At 38.5% G+C, this 21299-nt stretch overlaps 1 protein-coding gene across 2 annotated transcripts in view; it reads left to right on the plus strand.

Annotated features, from left to right (window-relative positions):
* The first annotated feature begins 13770 nt into the window (after positions 1–13770).
* GLRB (glycine receptor beta) overlaps positions 13771–21299 on the plus strand; it is a 52099-nt gene continuing 44570 nt past the window's right edge. The window contains exons 1-2 of one of the 2 annotated variants that reach the window (XM_081092242.1): positions 13771–13975; positions 15616–15766. Coding sequence is in view for 1 of the 2 variants with exons in the window: in XM_081092241.1 (XP_080948367.1) it covers positions 15645–15766 (122 nt within the window). In the remaining variant the exon portion in view is untranslated. The remainder of the gene's footprint in view (positions 13976–15615; positions 15767–21299) is intronic. The other variant, XM_081092241.1, reaches the window with a different exon arrangement.

The following is a 21299-nucleotide window of genomic DNA, read 5'->3' on the forward strand; positions in this document are numbered from 1 at the left end:
AATGCAATCACAACCAAACTCTAAGCAGATTTTTTTAAAATAAAAAAGATAAGCTTATTCTTAAATGTATACGGAAAGGACCAACAATACAAATAGTGAAGACAAAAGCAATGCTAGACACCAAATAGCAAGACCTATATTAAAGCTACAGTAATTAAGACCATGTGATATTGTGCAAGGATAGAGAAGTTGAATAACAGAACAGACTAGAAAGCCCAGAAATGGTCTCCATATACTGTCATCTAATGGTGGTGGATGTTCTGATGTGCCGCTCCTATTAACCTAATAAATGAAAGAAACTTTTTTAGCTGCTGGGAATGGTTGATTCTTAACTCTCAGACTTTTATGGGAACTGGCCTTGACTGAAGAACAGTGGTTCACTCAAGGCCGCACTTATTTTGGGGTTTAGTCTGTAACCAGTTTGATCAGCACAGGGGCAATAAGGCGCAGCCTTCTCTCCCTAACTCAGGACAAGTCTGAAAGGCCACCCCAGGCCCAGACCTCTCCAGGGAACCCACAGAAGCTTTTGTTGGGACAGCATTACAGATCAACTTCTCTCTCTGTCCAATCCTGTTTCCTTTCTCTCTCTTCCACAGTTGTGGGTTCCCAAGAGCACTCCTTCACAAATGTCTGGCAAGCTAGTCTTCAACTTACAGTCGGCTTCATCGGGAAGCCAAATTGCAGCAGTTCGTGCCAGAAATGTTCAAAAAAGCAGATGCTCATATGTAATTTCAGAGTTGGATCATCTGCCTGACGGGAGGATGACAGCAGATGACTGCAAAGTCAACCAAGAGGTAGTCCAAGTTGCAGCTGCTGGGCCAGATGTGATTATCTTTGCTAGACTAGACTATAATAACAGGTGCATGGTGTACGACCACTGATTGAATAAATGCTTTTTTTTCTATTTTTATCAGAAATGAGGATCATAAGGAGTTCAAATTTACTTGGAATAGATAAACATTCATAGACATTTAGTGCTTTGTCCTAGGTCTAGGTGAACTCTCTTGTGCTATGCCATGATATGGACCAAAGAGATCTGTACCCTTTGGATATCCCACAAACCATCACATCACTCCACTAGATTAATGTCATTATGCTCATTGGATTGGATGAGCCAGGAGTGGCTGGTAGATTGGAGGCCTTGATAAGATCCACATGTTTCAAAGGGTGAAAAATAAAACCCACAAAGATGTAGGGATCGATCTCAACAGAAAAATATTTAGGGGTCCAGTGGTCCTTTATTCTTCAAACTAAAGAAAAGATGATCACATTTGTACCACTAAGAAGGAAGAACAATGATAGATGCTATGGAGGCGCCAAGCCCGCTGTGTTATCGAAGTACCAAGTGGCACATTTGGGAACGCTGCTATGACTTTGTACCCAGTAACATAAAGGTCAGCCACCTTTCAGGAGGCCACTTGTGGATATATTAAGGTTTTCCTCCTGAAATGCCACTTTTCTTCTTTCCCTGAGTTTTAAAGAAAGAAAATAAAGGAATTAAACATGGGGGCCAATATGAAAATGGCTAAACTTAAGGATGTAACTAGACAACCAAATGGGTTTACTACCTAAATCCCAGAATTTGGCAAACAACGCACCCAGTCATGGGTACTGAAAGACTGCCTGCAATTTCCTCTGAGCAATGATGGCTTTCTCCTAGGCTTCCACTATAGAAGGTCTCAAGTGAGTTTCTCTTGTGGTAGACTCTAACCCAGAAGTAAGTAGGTTCTGGAAAATGCTATTCCAGGCTTCTCCTCTGAAATACAGGGCGGCGGGGGGGTTGGGGGTGGGAGGGACGGGACTTAGAAAACAGTGACAATGATTTGAACCAATATTAAACAGGGGCTCTAGGGCCAATTTCATACTGTTACCTGTTTTGTTTACTTTTCTGATGTAGCCACACCCAGGAATTGTCTATAACTGCTTTCATGCTGCATTGGCAGAACTGAGTATTTGCAACAGAGATTGTATTGTTGGCAAAGTCTCCAACATTCATTATCTGGTCCTTTATAGGGAAAAGTTTGTCAATCCCTGCACTAGAAAACTTAGTATGGTTTTCAGTACAGTCTGTGAGTATTGGTCTTCTGTTCTCTGTCTTCATATTTTTTAGAACCATGTTTTTATTGATTTCAGAGAGAAAGGGAGAGAGACAGAAACATCAATGATGAGAATCATCCATAGGTTGCTCCCGAACGCCCCCTTCTGGACAATGAGCCCGAAGCCTGGCCATGTGCCCTGACCTGGAGTTGAACCTTGACTCAAACCATGACCTCCTGGGTCATAGGCTGACACTCAACCACTGAGCAACACTGGCCGGGTCTGTTTTCTGTCTTCTCGAGTTAATTGTGGTCCCTTATATATTTCCTTGAATGTCATCAATTGCATCTAAATGTACTCCTTACCTTTTATATTTTATGTCTTTTTCTCTTTACTAATAATATGTAATGTTTCTAATATATTTTGTTTTGATACAAAATAAGACTTTGCCAGAAGTTATTTTGCTTAATTGGTATAATTTGTTTGTTATATAACTTAATTTTGCTTTGATTTTATTGTTTCATTCTATATTTAAAATGAAATAATGTTCTTGTTTTTATGTAACTTCTTGGATTTAATGTTTAATCTATTTATTTAAAATATTCTTGTGCTCTTTAAATGCATTTACAGTTATAAATTTTCTTCTCAACACTGACTTGGTTTAAATCCATTACTTTTGAAATATAGAGAATCATAATTAATTTCAAAGCTCATATATTTAGTTGTGATTTCCTTTTTAACCCAAGTATTATTTAGGAATGTGTTCTTAATTTTGGAAACAGAGGGCTTTATGTGTGTGTATGTTTCCAGTCATTTGTAGCTAATTTTTAGTTTATTGAATTGTAGCTTGAAAATGAAGCCTCTATAGATTCATTTTCCTAGAATTAATTAAATTATTCATTACAGCCTTATAAATAACCATTATCTACTACTGCAGGAAAAAATAATTGGGGTTTTGAATAAGATCACCTGTGGACTTTAATTTTTCTTTCTTTCTTTCATTAATTATAAAATTATCAGTCATGGTAATTGTGTCATTCAAATTCTATACTCAGCATGATTTGTTCCCAAGCCAGACAGATGGGCACGGGGATGGGAGAGAGACAGCAGGGAGATAAAATTGAGATAGTTTAGTTACTCTATATTTCAGTCACCATAAACTCCTCTTAGGAGCAAAGAGAATCATATATCTGGTTAATGAAAGAAAAATAAACAAGCAAACTAATTCTTTATCCTTTTCCCCCACTCGATCTCACAATTTTTGAAAGAGGCATTTTAAAAATCTCCTACCAAGATTACAGAATTGTGTACTTCTCTTTTCATTAATAACAATTTTGCTATAGATGTCTTAGCTCTAACATGTGATGCATGCAAGTTAGTAAGGATTCTTCTGATCTTTGATTTTCCTATTTGTTGATTTGTTTTAATAATATATTTTTAAATTTCCTTTATTAACTTTTTTATGTATGAAAATCATACTGTTTTTTAAAATTTTCAACCTGTTTTTGTTAATTTATTTGAAATGTCTCCTTGTATCATCTTAAGAATTCATTTTTATTTCCTTACTCCTATTTTGGGAATGCCTTATCCAGGTAATGAGAGATTGGTTGGCCAAATGCCAAAAGGCTGGCAAGCTGTGACCCATAGATTCAGTGGCTGTGTTCGGAAGTCTCCAGGTTAGTAAGCTCTTATGGAGTTAGTACAACTTGTATTCTTCTTCTGGCTTTCCTCTTCTCCTTAACAGGACACAGAGATAAGTTACATTATGCCTTTTCCCATATTATAATCACAAAGCCCCTAAGGACAGTTCCACCATAAAAGCCATGGGTTAGGATGTCATCACTCCAATTTCCCCTTTCACAATGCATTGTCTTGCAAGAGAAAAGCTGCTCCCTGCAGAGCCCTTGTAAAAGAGTCCTTTTATAAGATTATTCAGTTTCCTACTTCTCCCTAGCTGTATCCCTTGGTCTCAACCCCTCAGCCTAAGTTCTCAAAACACACACACACACACATGCACACAAGCACACACACTACCAAAAAGGTAATTTTTTAAAAAGAGGACTTATTAGTAACATAAGAAGCCATCTTTATAAAATCTCCTGTTAGTTATTAACTTCTTCCAACTTTTCAAATAATAAAAATTAGCCCTAGTCAGTTTGGCTCAGTGGATAAAGCATCAGCCCAAGGACTGAAGGGTCCCAGATTTGACTCTGGTCAAGGGCACATACCTCAGTTGCAGGCTCTGACCCTGGTCAGGGTGCGTGTGGGAGGCAACCAATCAATGTGTCTCTCTCACATCAATGTTTTTCTCTCTCTCTGTCTCTCCCCCTCCCTTCTACTCTCTCTAAAAATAAAAGGAAAATTATCCTTGAGTGAGGCTTAACAACAACAACATGCCTAAAGAAGATCAAAGAATTTTAACATTATGTATTTATAAGTAAACTAGAGGCCCAGTGCATGAAAATTCATGCACTGGAGGGGGGGTCCCTCAGCCCAGCCTGTCCCCTCTCACAGTCTGGGAGCCCTCAGGTGCAGGAGGCGACCCAGCGATCAGGGGAAGGCAACGCCCTATCACACCTCTGCTGCTGCCACTGCCGGCAGCACAAGCCTCAGCCAGCCCTGGTTACCTGAGCCTCGGGCAGCCCTGGGTGGCTGGGGGGCTGAGGGGACTGGGGGACTCCGGAGGCAGGCACGGAGCAAGGCTGGGGGCGCACCTGCCACCTTGGAGGGACTGAGGGGAATGGGCACTGCCATCTCGTGACTGTGGGCACTGCCATCTTTGAGGGCATGGCAGTCGATTAGCATATTCCCTCCTTATTGGCTGTGGGTGCCACCATCTTTGAGGGCGGGGCAGTCAATTAGCATATTCCCTCCTTATTGGCTGTGGGCACTGCCATCTTTGCGATGGTGTGGGGGTCAATTAGCATATTTTCTCTTTATTAGATAGGAAGAGATCCTAACATTTGAATTAGCTGAAGTAAAGAAATACATGTATGTCTGTGTATTAGAAAAACTATTCAATTACTATTTTGTGTCTGCCCAAGCTAAAGCACTCAAATCAATAATGCCCTATTTTTCACAAAATAATTTATCCTGATAAATTGTGGAAATGGAGAGGCCTATTTCCTGAAGTGTATTTTTGTCTACTTGTCAATGTGGAGATAATAAAACACATTGCCTCAAGAACAATGGAAAAAATATTACATTTACTAGGCTTTATTCACATGTTAACATTCCAGTTTCTTTTGACTTTCTTAAATTTTGGCATACTTCATCCTTCTTGGCTTTTTTCATCTTCTTCCAGATCAATTCCCACTTGGATCTACAAATTTGTTAAAAGCAGAATTTAAGTGTTCATAATGAAATCAGTGAAACTGCACTAAGTGCCATATATTGTAAATTTTAAAGTACATTCTTTCACTAGCCTAATAAAACCACTATGGCTTTTAGCTATTCCATCAATAACACTACCAATTTGGCATCTGGTTGAGACATCTTCTGTCTTGGTTTTCAAACGGAAATAATTAACTCAATCAATTGTGCATAGTTTCCCTAGGAATTACACTAACCAAAGTAGGATGGCAATAAAGGATTACTTCTGGAAATTTATATATTTCTTTTGACAACACACTAAAACACAAAGAAAAACCCATAATTTTCTAAGAGGCATAGACCTGTGGATCATATTTACTTCTTTTTGTATGTTTATCTTCCTAAATATATATCATTCTATTCTATATTAGAAAAAAAGTAAATAATATTTTTTTATCCTTATGAAATTCAAATATGGGATTCATCTGGAAAATTTCCAGAATCCATGGACAGAGATTTATATTAAATAGTTAGTAATTCTGACCTTATTTTGTTATGATTTCGTCAAAATTCAGGTAGATGAAATCTTGAATTCATAAATTCAGTGGAAAAGATTCCCTAGGGATGCTTCAAATCTCCAGCCTCATGTATAAATGACTCTCTTCCTCCCTTTTTAAATGTTCCCAGGACAAGCCTGCCTGCAGCATGCAAATACATAAACTCCTTCCTTTTGTATACTTGCCTTTGATACTGTTCTTGTATCAAACTTCCCGTGGCTTAGCAATCCCAGGTTACTGCACAGCGGTAGAGGAAGTTGCTTGAAAAACATTGATTTGTGTTAGAGCAGCCATTCTTGCCAATACCATTTTTAATTTTTAGGTATAAAATTACTTAGATTGATTGGCACTAACGTTTTGTACAGAATTCATTAATGGGTCAATTTAAAATTGTTAACAGATTTATAAATGACCATTTAAATCAATTATATTGAATAAAAAACACCAAGATGGAATTAATACAGCACAGAACTGAAATAACAATGGTGTGTTATTTGGGACTCACAATAAGTTAGTTTGAAAGCGACCTACTTTCAAATTACTGCGTTGTTTGCTTAATCTATTTTAAGGACATTTTTAGTATGTGGAAACAATTCAAAATCAACATGGTCTTTTGCTAATCACACTTCTTAACTGTCCATCTGGTCATATTTTATCTCATAGTTCTGGAAACTAGATGTCTAAGATCAAGGTGCCAGTATATAGGGGAGTTTATAACCCAAAACTCCCCTATATACTCATTTTAATGCATCAGCATATTAAAAATGCACCTGCAAAGCTGGTGAATATTCTAATGAAACCTTCCCTTAAGATTCTTGCCTGCAGGAAAATAAAAAGATAAAAAGCCCTCAGGACAAGAGCTTGCTCTAGTCTAGAGGGCTCCCAGGCCCTTTCCCGGGTGCACTTTTTATTTGTAAGACTTGCAGTCAGGGGAGCAATGGGAAACAGCAGCTCAACCCAGGCTCATGCCCTGATCCTGTCTCCAAGGCCCCCATTTTCTCTGACTTCCCAGTGAGCTTAAAGCAGCCTTAACTTTCCCAGAGCCAAAGTAGGGCACCGCCTAGGCACCTCCTGTTGTTTCTTCTGCCCTAATTTCCCCCTTTGTTTCATTGTCCCCAGCTTTAATAAACAAACTCTCAAACCCATCAGGACTCATGTTGCAAAATGTTTCCTACACAAAGTCAGGAAACCACATGCCACAGGCGGGCCCCAGGCAGACCTGCTCCTGGCAGGCTTCTGTCCGATAATAACACTTGTTTTTGGTCCTTTATCTCATCCACACCCCATTTTCTAAAGAACCCCATCTTACTCATAGAACACGACAGACTGTAGCCTTTGACTCCATCAATTATTATTTTGTTTTCAAACTCTCTTTTTGATTCGCTTCCATAAGTTTTCTTATCTATTTTAATAATGCTTCCACCTTTCTTCCTCTAACGGTAAGCATCTGCAAAGATACAGCTGAACTGTTTTTTATTTTTCCTTTTCTGTATTTTCATTTTGTATCCGCTGGTATTGTACCTAATATTACATCTCCACCCCTGACTTTCTCCTAAGGATAGGTTTTTCATTTCTTACAGCCTGCTAGACATCACTACTTGGTGCTGTAATCTCAACGCAGCTGAAATGGAACACTTCATCTTTCAACAATCTCACTTTTTTCTCTGTTTCATATTTCTACAAGTATCCATTAGCCACCTACTTATCAAGTTCAAAAATTATGACTTATCTTTGAGTATTTCCTCATAGTTCTGGAGGCTAGAAGTCCACGATCAAGGTGCCAGTTGGGCTGGTTTCTCCGAGACTTCTCTTCTTGGCTTGCGGATGGCCGTCTTCTTGCTTCCTCTTCATACACCCTCTTCTCTGTGTGAATACACATCCCTAGGTTTCCCTTCCTCTTTTTATATGACACCAGTCATACTGGATTAGGGCTTCTCTCTACCAACCTCATTTGAACTTAATCACCTTTTTAAAGACCTTATCTCCGAATATGGTTACATTCTAAACTGTGAGAAAATAAATTTCTGTTGTTGAAGCATCCAGCCTGCAAAATTTTGTTATGGCAGCCCTGGCAAACTGATACAGTATTGAACTTGCTAGTTCTTATTGATTATCCACTCAGCTTACTATAAATACTCTGAAGATGCAATGCTAAATGTTGAACCCTCTCATGTTGTTTGCAGTTTTCCTGTCTATTGTTTGCAGTCTCTCCATCAGAACATCCATCTCATTAAGCATAGTTACCATGCTTTACCCTTTCTAGTACTATCCATATAAATCATTCCTGATGGAAGAGTGAATTACCTCTCCAGAAGGTCTCTAAGATTTGATCATTTCTATAACTTCCATGACCTTCATTTAATCTAGTCCTTCACCTTTTGCCCTGCTTTTTCAAAGATGCTCCTAGCCAGGCTCTAGTTTCTTAAATTAGCTAATATTCTGTGTTCTTATATAAAACACAGAAATTACTGCTTTCATCATCTCTTTAACCTACCAGGAGCCTATTCATGTTTTATTTTTGCACAGAGCAGCATTTTCTGAGTTATATTTTTTTGGAACCTTAGGTATATGGAATACTTATATATATATATATATATAGCTTTAAAAATTTCCTGCTCAAACATATTTTGGAGATACTGGGCTCTCTGTCCTCTGCTGATCCACTACCCTCACATGGTGTTCTTCTCCTGCACCAGTATACATACTTAAATTCTATTGCTAAAGTATATCTTTAGGTTAGAGATAGAGACTCTTTAAAATTAAGATTAAGAAGTTAATTATGAGCCTAATTTGCTTTGTGAGCTTGATTTTAAGGTCTTATTTTAAACCCCTAATTATTTGATAAGCACCATGGTTTTATTTCTACAGCTGATTTTTAATATTGGTAAGAACCACTTACTCACTCTAAAAAAAATTGCTAAAGTAGAATAATAATTTTTATTTGTAATCGCAAATGCCATGTACATAAATTATAAATGGAGTTTATTGGTATGATAAATATGAAACATTTCCCAAAAGGCACAGATTTAGAATCCATAAGCTGCAGTCTTGGGACTTTCTGTTAAGCTAGCTAGCTTGATATTAGACAACCTAGAGGAATGAATTCTTAATATTGTCCATAGAGGCTACTCCAATATTAATTGTTTACCTAGGTCTTAGGGGGAAAAAAGGAGATAACAAAAAATGTCTCCATTGGCATTGTTCACAAGGTTTTAAAAGAAAGATTTTTGGATTGCTTTCTAAACCACTATTACATATCTGCTTTGAACACCAGAGGAAGAGAACATGTTGTCTTGAATATTTAGCCTCGAAATCCTGGCTGCTGGAAGGTATGACTTCTTCCCAGATCTGCAACAAAGCTGATCGGCAGGTTCAAAGCTTATCAAAAATTTTGACTATAATTTTGCTCAGACTTGGTAAAAACTGCAAATACTTTTGGAAGAGATTCTGTTTGACTGGAAGATTCATGGCCCTGAGTTACTAGTCATCAGCTTCTGCCACAATAACTGTTATTATTGCTTCAGAGGAAATGTTTGGCTTTGAGCAGTCATGAACAGCTGACAATCACATGCTAACTATAAAATAAAAGAATAAATAATTCACACAAACAGACCTGTGGATGGCAGTTAATTTGTATTATCTGTGAAGAGTTTTGGGCTAAAAATCAGTTCATTGTTATTGGACTAGCCTGTGTCATTTACCTAAAGGTGATTTGTTTTCTCTCCCTTTTTTTGCTGAAGATTTGGGACATATGTCTAATTTTTCAAAAAGCTGTATAATATCGTGTAGGTGCTTTTGCAGTGAATACTCTGAATAAAACATTAAAACTTTTATATCTATTTTGAGTCCATACACCTCCAATCACAGATAGTTCCTACCCATGGGAGTAAGGGGTGAGAGCGGGTTGGCAGATGTTATAGTGTACCTTTGTTTGTGCTGAACTGTGTCCTACAATGCTCATATTCACAAATAGGAAGATCTCATTTATGTTTCTTCTTTTATCTTCTCATAATATAATCACAGTTAATGTGGGATTTTGGTTGTATATTAATGTATTTCTGGGTATCATGAGATATTATTGAATAAGCAATTTAGAATCATACAAAGAAATATTTTAAGAGCCCAGCTTCCTGAATCAGAAAAACTTAGGTGCATAGTTATCTCAATCATTTACAGTGGGGCCTTGACTTACGAGTGTCCCGACTAACGAATTTTTTGAGATACCAGCTGTCTCTCGGCCAATTTTTTGCATTGAGTTGATAGAGTAATTTGAGTTAACGAGCTCCTTAACGAGCTCGGTCTCGGAACAAATTACACTCATAAGTCAAGGCCCCACTGTATTAGCAAAGTGACTTTAGAGAAGTTATATGATGCCTCTGGATCTTTATCTCTAAATTGTAATTAGAATAGTACTGAACCCATAAAGTTGTTGATGAGATAATAAATTTAATGTGCTTTCTGTAGTATCTGGGAAACAGTATACATTTAATCAATAATGATGATAATAATTATTATTGCTATTATTATTATGTTGAACAGAAAAAAAATTAAGTGAAACATCATTCACATATTAGTTCATCTTTGGACCAACTTGGAGTTGGAAGTAAGGGCCTGGATCTAGTACTAGGACAGCTTCTTTGATTTCAATTTCCTAATCTACAGCCAGATTCTGTACAAGCCACATCTATGTCTAAAATATAATCTGTTTTCACTCACCCACGTGTAACTAGAACCAGAATCTTAATGTTGTGATAGGACATTAAAGATGAAACAATCTCTTCCTCTTTCAACCTTATTATCTTGGATAAGTTAAATTCTCTTTCTTAACTTCTGTTTTTTCATTTAAAATGTGGGTATAAAATATCTATCTTGAAGGTTTTAAAGTATAATATAATGACATTTATTTCAACAAACAACTAATGAATAAAATGTGTCTAGTACTGTTTAAAATTTTGTTTTTAAATAATTAGGATATTAGAGAATATTTTAAGGATAATATGCTGTGTCTGAAAACATATGGAAGTGATTTAGGGTTATAAAATATTATTTGCATTATTCTAATACATTAAGACTGTCTACTCATTAACATTTTCCAATATAAGGTCTGTTGTCTTTTAAAATGTATGGATAGTACTTAACAGATGCCAAATAACTGACCCATTACTCTAATCATCCTCAGTTGTAATTTTCTCTTTATTTATAATTGCATTCCAATTATTTGTTTTTGAGCTATTTTTAAAGAGGATGATTTGGGCAAAAACACATCTAAAACAGGTAAACATGCTTTTTTTAAAAAAAGTATTTGATGGCTATAATGGCATATGGACTGAAGTTTCAGTAAAAAAAATCTCATGAATGACTATTATAATTCAGGCTATCATTAAAGAATAAATATGGTTTATATAGAGAGAAAATAGAAAGAAGTAAATTTATATAGTTAGAACTAATGTTTTATAGGAATATACACAGTAAGCACCAAGAGTGGTAAGTACTTATATCATATGAATAAATGATTTGGTGAGACTAACCTCTCTTCTTATAATGTTTGATTTCTTAATCTAACAGGGTATTTAGGACAATATTTAAGTTTCATGAACAAGTAAAATAAAATTAATATATTATAGACCTAGTGAAGCTGAAGTGCATAGAAAATAGGGTTCCAATTGAATGTCTTGAGATAGGCCTATAAAATGTTTCCAGTTGCAAATGTAAATAAAGGAACAAAAAAAGCAGAAATGTACACCAGGATCCTATTAATTAAAAGTCTATAATTTCATTAAGCAAATAGGAAACAATAAAAAGAGGAAAGGTAATTATTTATGGTCCCTATTCTATGTAACAGATATTTAACATGAATTAACCTGTTTAGTTCTTAGAACAATCCTGTAAATTATGTATTGTTATTTTCATTTTACTAACACATGAACATGAAATATAGAGAAATTAAGTAAAGAGGCCGTACTTTACTCCTTTATCCAACACTATTCCAGGTGCGTGAACAACATCAATGGACAAAAACATCTTTTTAATTAAGCTTACATTTTAGCCAGGAAAAAGAGAAGACAACTACATGAATAAATTGTCTAATATTTTAGAACATAATAAGTGCTATGGAAAAAAAAGAAAATGCAAGTAAGAGGGGATCAGAAATCCTTGGATGGTGGGAGTTTTAAGCTTTTAAACAATATTTGCTAAATCTCCTTGAGAGGGTGACATCTGAGAAAAAAAAAATGAAGTTAGGAAGCTAACATGTGGCTCTCAGAGAGGGCATTTGAGGCAGAGGGAAACAGCTGGAATGAATAGGTGGGCTCCTGCCTACATGGGCATGGTAGAGAAGCGGCAATTTGGCTGGAGCAGAGGGAGCAAGAGGCAGAGTGAAGGGGGGAACAGGCAGAGTTATTGGGAGGGGAGCATAACAATGGGGACCAGGTCGATCATCCTGAGCACTTGGGTTTAGAATCTGAGATACTAACATTAGGGAGCAGAGCATCTTGTAAAGCTTGTAGAACATGATTACACAGACAGTCTCCCATTTACGATGGTTTGACTTATGATTTTTCGTCGTTACAATGATGCAAAAGCAATAAGCATTCAGCAGCAACTGTACTTCGAATTTTGAGCTTTGAGCTTTTCTGGGCTAGCAATATGCCGTATGATATTAGTTATGATGCTGGGCAGTGGCAATGAGCCCCAGTTCTCAGTCAGCCACGAAATCGGGAGGATAAACATCCAATGCTCAACTGTGTACTGTGCTCCCAGTGTTGGTTACATGTTTTGTTTTGTGTTTTTTTCCCCCTATCCTATCATGTCTACAAAACACTCATCTATGTCTCCAGCTTCTGATGAGAAGAGGCAGGCAATTACTGTATGCAAGCAGTGCTCCCTTCTCCTCGTATGATATGGTTTGAAAATGTATTAGTGGGTACATCTGTAGGTCTAGAACACAGTGCTAAATGATGCTCACCTGAGCCTATGCTTTCTTAATGAAAAACAAAACAAAATAAACAAACAAAACAACCATTAGGCATACAGTCAAGAGATAATAGGAAAGCTGTTTGTTATCGAAGAGCTGCATAGCCAAATGAAGGGCCACTTTGTAAACAGTAAGGACAAGGAACACTTTGCTGGCTCAGAAGTGTAAAATCAAACTTTGAGTCTCTGGTACATTCCATTCAAGACTATCCCTTAAGACAGCTGAGCTTCATTTTCTTCATCTGCAAAATGGGAAGGAAGACATAAAGCTTGCCCAAGAATGAATGCTGTGAGGGCCGAATGAGATGCTACAGTGAACTGTTTTGGAAACCATGAAGTTCTGTGCCCATGTTAATTAGGCAACAAATGTTGAAACAGTACCTGCAAGATTATATATATGGCTTTCGTCATGTTGATCAATTTAAGGTTGCTTAGAAAGATCAGGCTCTTAGAGATTAGACATAAAACTCAGAGATTAGGTGAGCTGCCGGGGGTCTAGGCAAGAGAGGAAATCACAGCAACCGCAGGTTGTCCGTTTCTTTTCCAGAAGGCCATTTGCTGTTCTCTTGCTTTTTGTTACTAGCAGTCAAAAGATGACTCTCAATGACTCCAGCTCCTGGAGAGGTGGTTGTTTTTCCTTTGGTACCAACACTGTCCTTACCCGACCCCCACGCTCAACATCTTGAGTCCCTAAAGCAAGGGTGTGTGTGTGGGGGGGGGGGGGCGGGAGGGGGGATGCCGTATTTCTGCCCCAAACCCTGTCGATGCCTGGATGCCTGGAGGAGAGGGTGTTGTGTCGCCCCTGCACTCTGGGTCGGGATGCCCCTCCCCGCCCCCGCCTCCCCGCTTCCGTCGTCCCGCCGTCCCAGGCTCCCCGGCCCCGGCCCCTGCTGCGGCCCGAGGGCGGCTGCGGTCTCCGGCCGCGCGCGCCACGGCGCAGGCTCCGCACGGAGCAGGCGCGTCAGCTGAGCTCGGCGGTGGCGCGGGCGGCGGGACGCGGCTGCCCGCTCTGCGCCCGCTGCACCCCAGCAGCCAGCGCCGTCTGGGCCCCGTGCCGCCGGGTCCTGGCCGGGCGGCTGGAGGCGGGGGCGCCTAGGGTACGTGTCCCGGGTTCCACTGAGGAAGGAAGGGCTTGGGGGACGGGGGTGGGGGGCGGCGGGGGCCTCGGGACGGGCATTGGCGTCTCTGCGGAAAGCCAGGGTCACGGCTGGGGCGGCGGGGGCACGGGAGCACTGCGGCGTGCCGGGGGGAGGCGAGCGCTGCCAGCGCTGCAAGGGACGGGGGCGCGGGTACCGGCGAGGATGGAGGGATGCCGGGGGCCGGGGTCATTAGAGAACGCGCGTTGGCGGGGAGGGCCCCTGGCGTGGTGCTGCTGAAGATCCTTCAGTCACTGCAGCTGTCCCCTTGGCAAGGTTGGAGGGGAAGGCGGAGAACATAGAGTTGAATTCCTCTCTGCCCATTCAAACCGCTAGGACGGCCCTTGGGTTTTCTGGGGGAAGGACGTGAAGGTGGGGGGCGAAGTACCTGCTGCTGTGGGCAAAGGTGTCTGGAAGTGGTGCCGTGGGAGGTTGGGGGCAGGGAGCGTCCAATGCTGTAAGTTGACAGAGAGCCTTCTGCTCTTGCTGTTGGCCTGACAAGCACCCTCTCTTGTCTTCATTAAAAGGGACCTGGCTTGCTGTAAGGGGGTGCAACGGATAAACGTGGGGAAATAATATTGGGGGAAAGAAAGGGAGGTGAAAAACATGACATGGGAGAAGCACATTTGTCAGGGTGTGGTGGGAATTAAGTTAATGTTGAGGCATCTGATAGGTCTCCCCTTCTGCAATGAAGGTGAAACAATTTATGGTTTGGAAATGAAGAATGCAGAAAAGGTTTCTGCATATTCCAGTGTTAGCAGAAGTTGAAGGGTTTTTTTTTTTTTTTGGAGGGGGGGGGGGGTTGATGCATCAGACACTGGCAAGAATATAATTCTCATTTCAGCACGGAAAATGTTATTAAAATATGGCTAGGAAGATTAGTTGGAAGAGTCTAACTATACTTGCTACTTCATTTTATATAATGTTACCTAGAATATCTGCAGTCAGAAATCATCTTTGGGTCATAAACATTAGTATCAAGCAAGGAGCAAAGCCAGAAAGCAAATTTAATCCCATATACATCCTTTTGGGGGGTAAAAGCTTGCAAATTAGTGTGTATAACTAAAAACACAGTGCATTTAGAGGGTGAAACTCTTTGATGATAATTTTTTCTTTTATCTCTGTCAATTTTTAATACTTAAAATTATCTTCCCTTTAATTAGTCTTATTGTTTATGGAAAAATGCACGCAAATTTAAAACAATCTAAAAATGAAAAAAGAAAACAAAAATTAATTCAAATTTAATAGCATCAGAAACCATTTTAACACCGTGTTAAACTTCCTTCCAGATATCTTACTAAGCATAGATTGATCTACTGTGCAAGTCAATATCATTTTACAATTTTGTGTAATTATAGAATCAGAAATATTACATGCTTATCTTTTATTCCTCAGTACTATATTATTACCTACCATTATTTAAATTAACTTTTACTGCTAAATCAGCACAAAATATATAGTGATGTATAACCACCTAGGAATGAGCAATGAGGTTTTGATGTACAAATGTCTATTGGTTAGTAATGATTTTACTCCTTAAATAGGCATATAGTTAATCATTTGCTTCATACATTCAAATGTTTTCTTGTTCTTTCTTGTAGATCCACCTCCTGAAATTTAACGTTTCACGATGAAGTTTTTACCGGCGATTGCCTTTTTTATTTTAATTTCCTTGTGGGTTGAAGAAGCCTATTCTAAAGAGAAGTCTTCAAAGAAGGGGAAGGGGAAAAAGAAGCAGTATCTATGCCCATCGTACGTTCTTCATGCCTTATATTCTCATATGGAGAGATGTTATTGCATTTTTTTTATCCAAGTAAGGTTGCTTATTGAAACACATATCAGCAGAACCTTTCATATCAGAATATGCACTAATTTGCCAATGTCCCCTGTCTTTTGTTAACTCCCACCTTAGTGGTCTTGTCCAAATCTATGACTGTAAATATCATTTATTTACTGTTGACTCCTAAACCTATGTCTGGCCCAGACTTTCTGAAGAGCATCACACCCATACATTTAACATTTGAATATGACTGTCTCTTAATGACCTCAAACTCAACTCAAACCCTGTTATCACCTTTGGGAATCTTTTCCTAATTCTCATAGTCTGATTGAGATAAACACAATCTGTGCCTATATAGTACCCTAACTGCCTATCATATTTATAATACTGTATTATAAATACAGTTTCCCCTCTAGATTGAAAGCTCTTTGAGAGCAGGGTCTTATTGACTCGATCACTAAAGAGCAGCATAACACACATACACACACGAAATAAAAATTTGTTTAAAGAGTGAATAACAGCTTAAAGATCATTGGCTTTTATAAGTCATTAAATCTGGATTGGTGAAGGCACTTGAAAATAATTTATATGATCCCTATGGACAATATTTAGAAATATGGTCCCAATATTAAAACTAGATGAGTTAACAACTGGGTAATTAGTAGAACATCTTCAACCTGGTTGATGTTTCCTGGTGACATTTTGGCCTTATTGTGTTCAACATTTTATCAATGACTAAAATAAGACCATACATAGGAAACACTCATCCAGACTGAAGATAGTATGCATACCCATATATTGAGAAATGAATTTTCTGAATTATAGGGTACAAGTATATTAAACTCTAGGAGATATGGGTAGTTTTCCAGCTCTCCTCCCCCATCATTCATGTGTGAGAGTTCCAGTTGCTTCACATCCTTGTCAAAACTTGATATTATCAGCAATCATTTGAATTTTAGCTATCTGATATGGGTACAAGATATCACATTGTGATTTTAATTTGCATTTGCCTGATGATTAATGTTTCTGAGCACCTTTTCTTAAGTATATGGGACTTTTAGTTATAAATCTTTTTGCAAAATGCTCACTTTTTAAAGTTGTTTTCCCACCTTTTAAAAAATCTGCCCATTTTTTATTATTGATATGTAGAAGTTATTTATACATTCATGAGAGAGTTCTTTGTCAGATATATATATACTACAGCTCTCTTTCCAATTTTTGGTATGCGTTTTAACTTACTTAACAGTGTCTTTTGATGAACTAAAGTACTTATTTTTAATGAAGTCTGAGTCTGATTTGATTTATTAATCTTTTTTAATGCTTTTGTGTTTTATTTAAGAAATAGCTCTCTACTCCAGGGTCATGAAGATAATCTGCTTTTTTCCCCCTTAGATGCTTTATTGTCTTTAGTTTCACATTCAGTTCTGTAATCCATTTCAATTTTTTGTGTGTGTATGATGTGGGATAGGGTCAGGACTCATTTTTAAAAGCAGCACATTGATTGAAAGGCCATTGTGTCTTTCAATGCAGTTGTATCTTTGTTGTAAACCAGTTGCTTGTTTCTCCATCCTGTCCCACTGGTTTATTACTATGCACCTTGTGTCAGTAACACACTTTCTAATTACTATAGCAGAATGCCTGCATGTCCTCTAGCTTTGTTCTCTAGATGTACTGTGGCCATTTTAGGTCCTTTGTGTTTCCTTATGAATTTTAGAATCAGCTATTCTACTTGCATATGTATAGACACAAAATGCTGGGATTTTTATTGACATTGTTTTGTTAACCTAAAATAAGAAGCCAAAGTGAGAGGCACCATTGTTTATTTGAGGTCACAAAAGTGCAACTCGGGGGCATAGATTTAAGCAGAAACCAAAATTGTGTTCTGATTACAGAGGAAAGGACTTTTTGTGAGAAAATGAAAAGAAACAATTGCATGAGTAGAGGAAAGAAATTTCCATTGGTGTTCACACACTGAGTTACTTTTTAGCTATATGTGACTGGTTACTGATTCTATCTTCAGAGAGAATGTCCATAATCAACAGTTCTTGTGGTTGGGATGCCTGCTTTCCTGCTAGTTTTACAAATAATTCTTTATACGACAATGTTGCCTTGGCCCAGTGCAAAGGTCACTTCACTTAGTTCAACCATACCAAAGGTTCATGGAGCAAGACTTGTAAGAACTTCCTCTGGAATGGCTCTTCTAGGTCTATTTTAAAATGGCTTCACTTATGTCAACTTTTCATAAAATAGACTCAATTTTGTTTCTAATTTGTATTCAAACATTAAGTTAAACAGTAAACAAGGAAAACAACCACACATGGGAAAAAAGGCAAAGCAAACAAACTCATTAGGAATGAAGATATTTACCATGACATTGGAATAACCACATTTTCATAAATGTGGCTAGCCCTGGGATAATAGTTTTGTGTTGTTTTTTTTTTTTTTAAAAAAAAAAAAACAAACAAAAACACCATATCAAATACAAACCATTGCACTGAGTAGAATTCTTTAAGGAATGGGAACTAGGGATTTTTTTTATTTTTTATTCTTATCCTGTGGCCAATTACTCCATGAACCAGAGGTTGAGCTCCATCGGATGTAAGTGTTTTTGTGTTTTATTTGCTGGTATTTTCCCAGGACCTTAAAAAAAAAAAAAAAAAAAAAAAAAAGCCTGGCGATGGCAGGCACTTGTTAAATAAATATTTGCTGAATGACTCATTGAATATTTATGGAATACTACATGTGTAGTATATTCAGAATTTGTAGTTCTAGTTAAGTATGAATTTTGTGAGGGGGAAATAGTTTCAACTCTTGAAAATTCACATTCAAGGAACCTCTTTTTCCCCCTGAAAAAGAATGCCAACAAAATACAGGTGATAGAAGTTATCAGTCATGTCCATCATTTGGTAAGTACTGGATATGATATCATCATACCTTTGCAAATAGATTTTAAAATTAGTCACATTTGTTTCTGGGTGCCTTTAAGGTTCTGATTTGTTTTAAAATATGGTGCAGTATATTTTATTTTCTAGGTGTTCATGTAAGAACTCTTACATTTTGGCAGCTATACAAGAAACTTGTTCTGGATTGTTAGCTTGACACTTTTAAGGAGGACAGGGAAACTGTCTGACTCAATTTTCCATGGGGGCATATGATCCTGCCCATAGTGCCATCTCCCTCTATTCCATTTCCTCCCTAGAGTGAATGAGTGAGCTCTCCTGCTTCTAAGGCTGTTTTTTTTCATCCATCATTTAGATCTCATTGACTCCTATTTTGGGGGAGGGGAGGATCTGAAATTGGGATTAACTTTTTCTCACTCAACTGCATCTTTTATAATCCACTCAAGTTTTACATTATGGACTACAGTATAGAAAAATGCAGTATGTCTCTGAAACCCACCTGTCTGTAGCCATTCTTTTTCCTTGCTAGAGTTTTCATGTTAAGGGGGTAAAATTTTATTTTATTAATATTTAAAGTTTAAGTATTTCGGAGCTGTATCCAATGCCAATTTGTCCTGCTGGTGTTTACTTATCTCTTCGTGTGCCAGATTCTCCTTAGGAGAAAGCCAAGAAATTAAGTTTTGTTTCCAAACAATAGCTTTGTAAATAGTTCAAGGAAACAGCCCTCCCCCCCCCAAAAAAAAGCAGCAAACTAATTTAACTGTGTTTTTTCCTAAATGAAATTGAGCTATAACTTCACTTAAAACTCACTGTATGTATACATACAGTATGACTTTTCTTTTTTGAGTGTTGTCACTGCATGTTGTTTTTTAAATTTAAACATTTTATTGTGGTATGAATACTTGACATGAGATCTGCCCTCTTCACAGATTTTTTTTATTAGATATTACAGTGTTTTTTTCTGTAGGTACAATATTGTACAGAAAATCTTGAACTTATTCATCTTTGCATCAGTGAAATTTTACTTGTTAATTAGCAATTCCCCATGGCCTCCTCACTCCATCAACCACCATTGTATTCTCTGCTTCTCTGAGTTTGACTATTTTAGGCTCTTCATATAAGTAGGATATGCAATATGTGTGCTTCTGTGACTGATTTATTTTACTTAGCATAAGGTCCTCAGGGTTTATCCATTATGTTGCATATGGCAAGATTTCCTTTTTTTAAGGGTAAATACAACTCCATTGTATGCATATACCATGTTTTTTTTTAAAGCCAGTTATCTGTTAATGGACTTGTAGGCTGTTTCCACATGTGAGTGGCTATTATTAATCTTATGACCATGGCCGGTGCAGATACAGGGAGAACTGGGTTTTACAGTCCAATTATAATGCACTGAGGGGGCGGGGTGGAGCTATGGTGAACTCTGCTTATTCCAATAACAGCTTGGTTCTCTGTAGTCCCCAGAGGACTGGCATATACTGGGCCCCATTGTTGCTCTGGGATAGGGGAAATAGAACCCAGTATCTAGGGTAGCATCTAGGAAAGCTGGGATGTTACATGTGGGGTAAGACCTTTTCCTGCTCAAGGAGAAGCTGGGAGCTCTGGATGTTATTCCATTATGCTGCTCTGGGGTGCGGTTTATGGTAAGAGTGTGTCCCCACTTTCCCTCCTAGTTTCATTGCAGCTAGTTGGGTGTAGAAGCCTCTTCCTGGACTTCTGACAAAGGGAATGCTGTGTCCATGGGGGAAAGGAGGGTCCAGGCTTCCTATTCCATCTTGTTAAAGTCGCTCCCAGTCAAACTTTTCAATAGGTGTACTCTCTCATTCAGTTTCCTTTCCTACTGATCTCTGTTCTATCCACACCCATCTCTCTGGGTTCAATCTCTTTCTCAGCTGAAAACAGCTCTCCTTTTTGCTAAACCCCACACAGAGAGTTTTCAGTCCTTATCACAACCTCACTATGACATTTTGTCCTGTTAACCAACCCTCCCATAGAATATCCTTTTTCCTGGAGTTCTGTTGACACTCACATATGGATTTCCTCCTTCCTCTTAGGCAGTTTATTCTTTGTCATAATTGTCAGCTTATTTTTTCCTCCATCTGCTCATGTTTTAATTCCATGTTCTTTTATCACTGTAATTTCTCTCTTCTAGCAAGTGACTATCTGATCACTGGAATAATCTGAGGAGCTTTTAATATTCTGATGCCTGAGCTAAACAACTTAAACTAATTAAATCTGGAGGGCAGGGTGAGCATCAGAAAACTTCTTGGCATCAGAAGTTTGCAGAGCTTCTTAGGTGAATTCAAGGCCAGCCAAAGCCAAGAATCACTAGACAGATTAATCTGAACCCACAGTTTTGAAGACCACTTTTATATCAGAACTAGAGGCCTGGTGCATGAAAATTCATGCACTGGAGGGAGCGTCCCTCAGCCTGGCCTGCCCCCTCTCACAGTCCGGGAGCCCTCAGGGGCAGGAGGCGACCTGGCGATCAGGGGAAGGCGACGCCCCCATCACACCCCTGCTGCTGCCACTGCCAGCAGCACAAGCCTCGGACAGCCCTGGTTACCTGAAACTCAGGTGGCCCTGGGGGGCTGAGGGCGGG

This window comes from Myotis nattereri (genome assembly GCF_964212035.1).
Source record: "Myotis nattereri genome assembly, chromosome: 5".
NCBI lineage: Eukaryota > Metazoa > Chordata > Mammalia > Chiroptera > Vespertilionidae > Myotis > Myotis nattereri.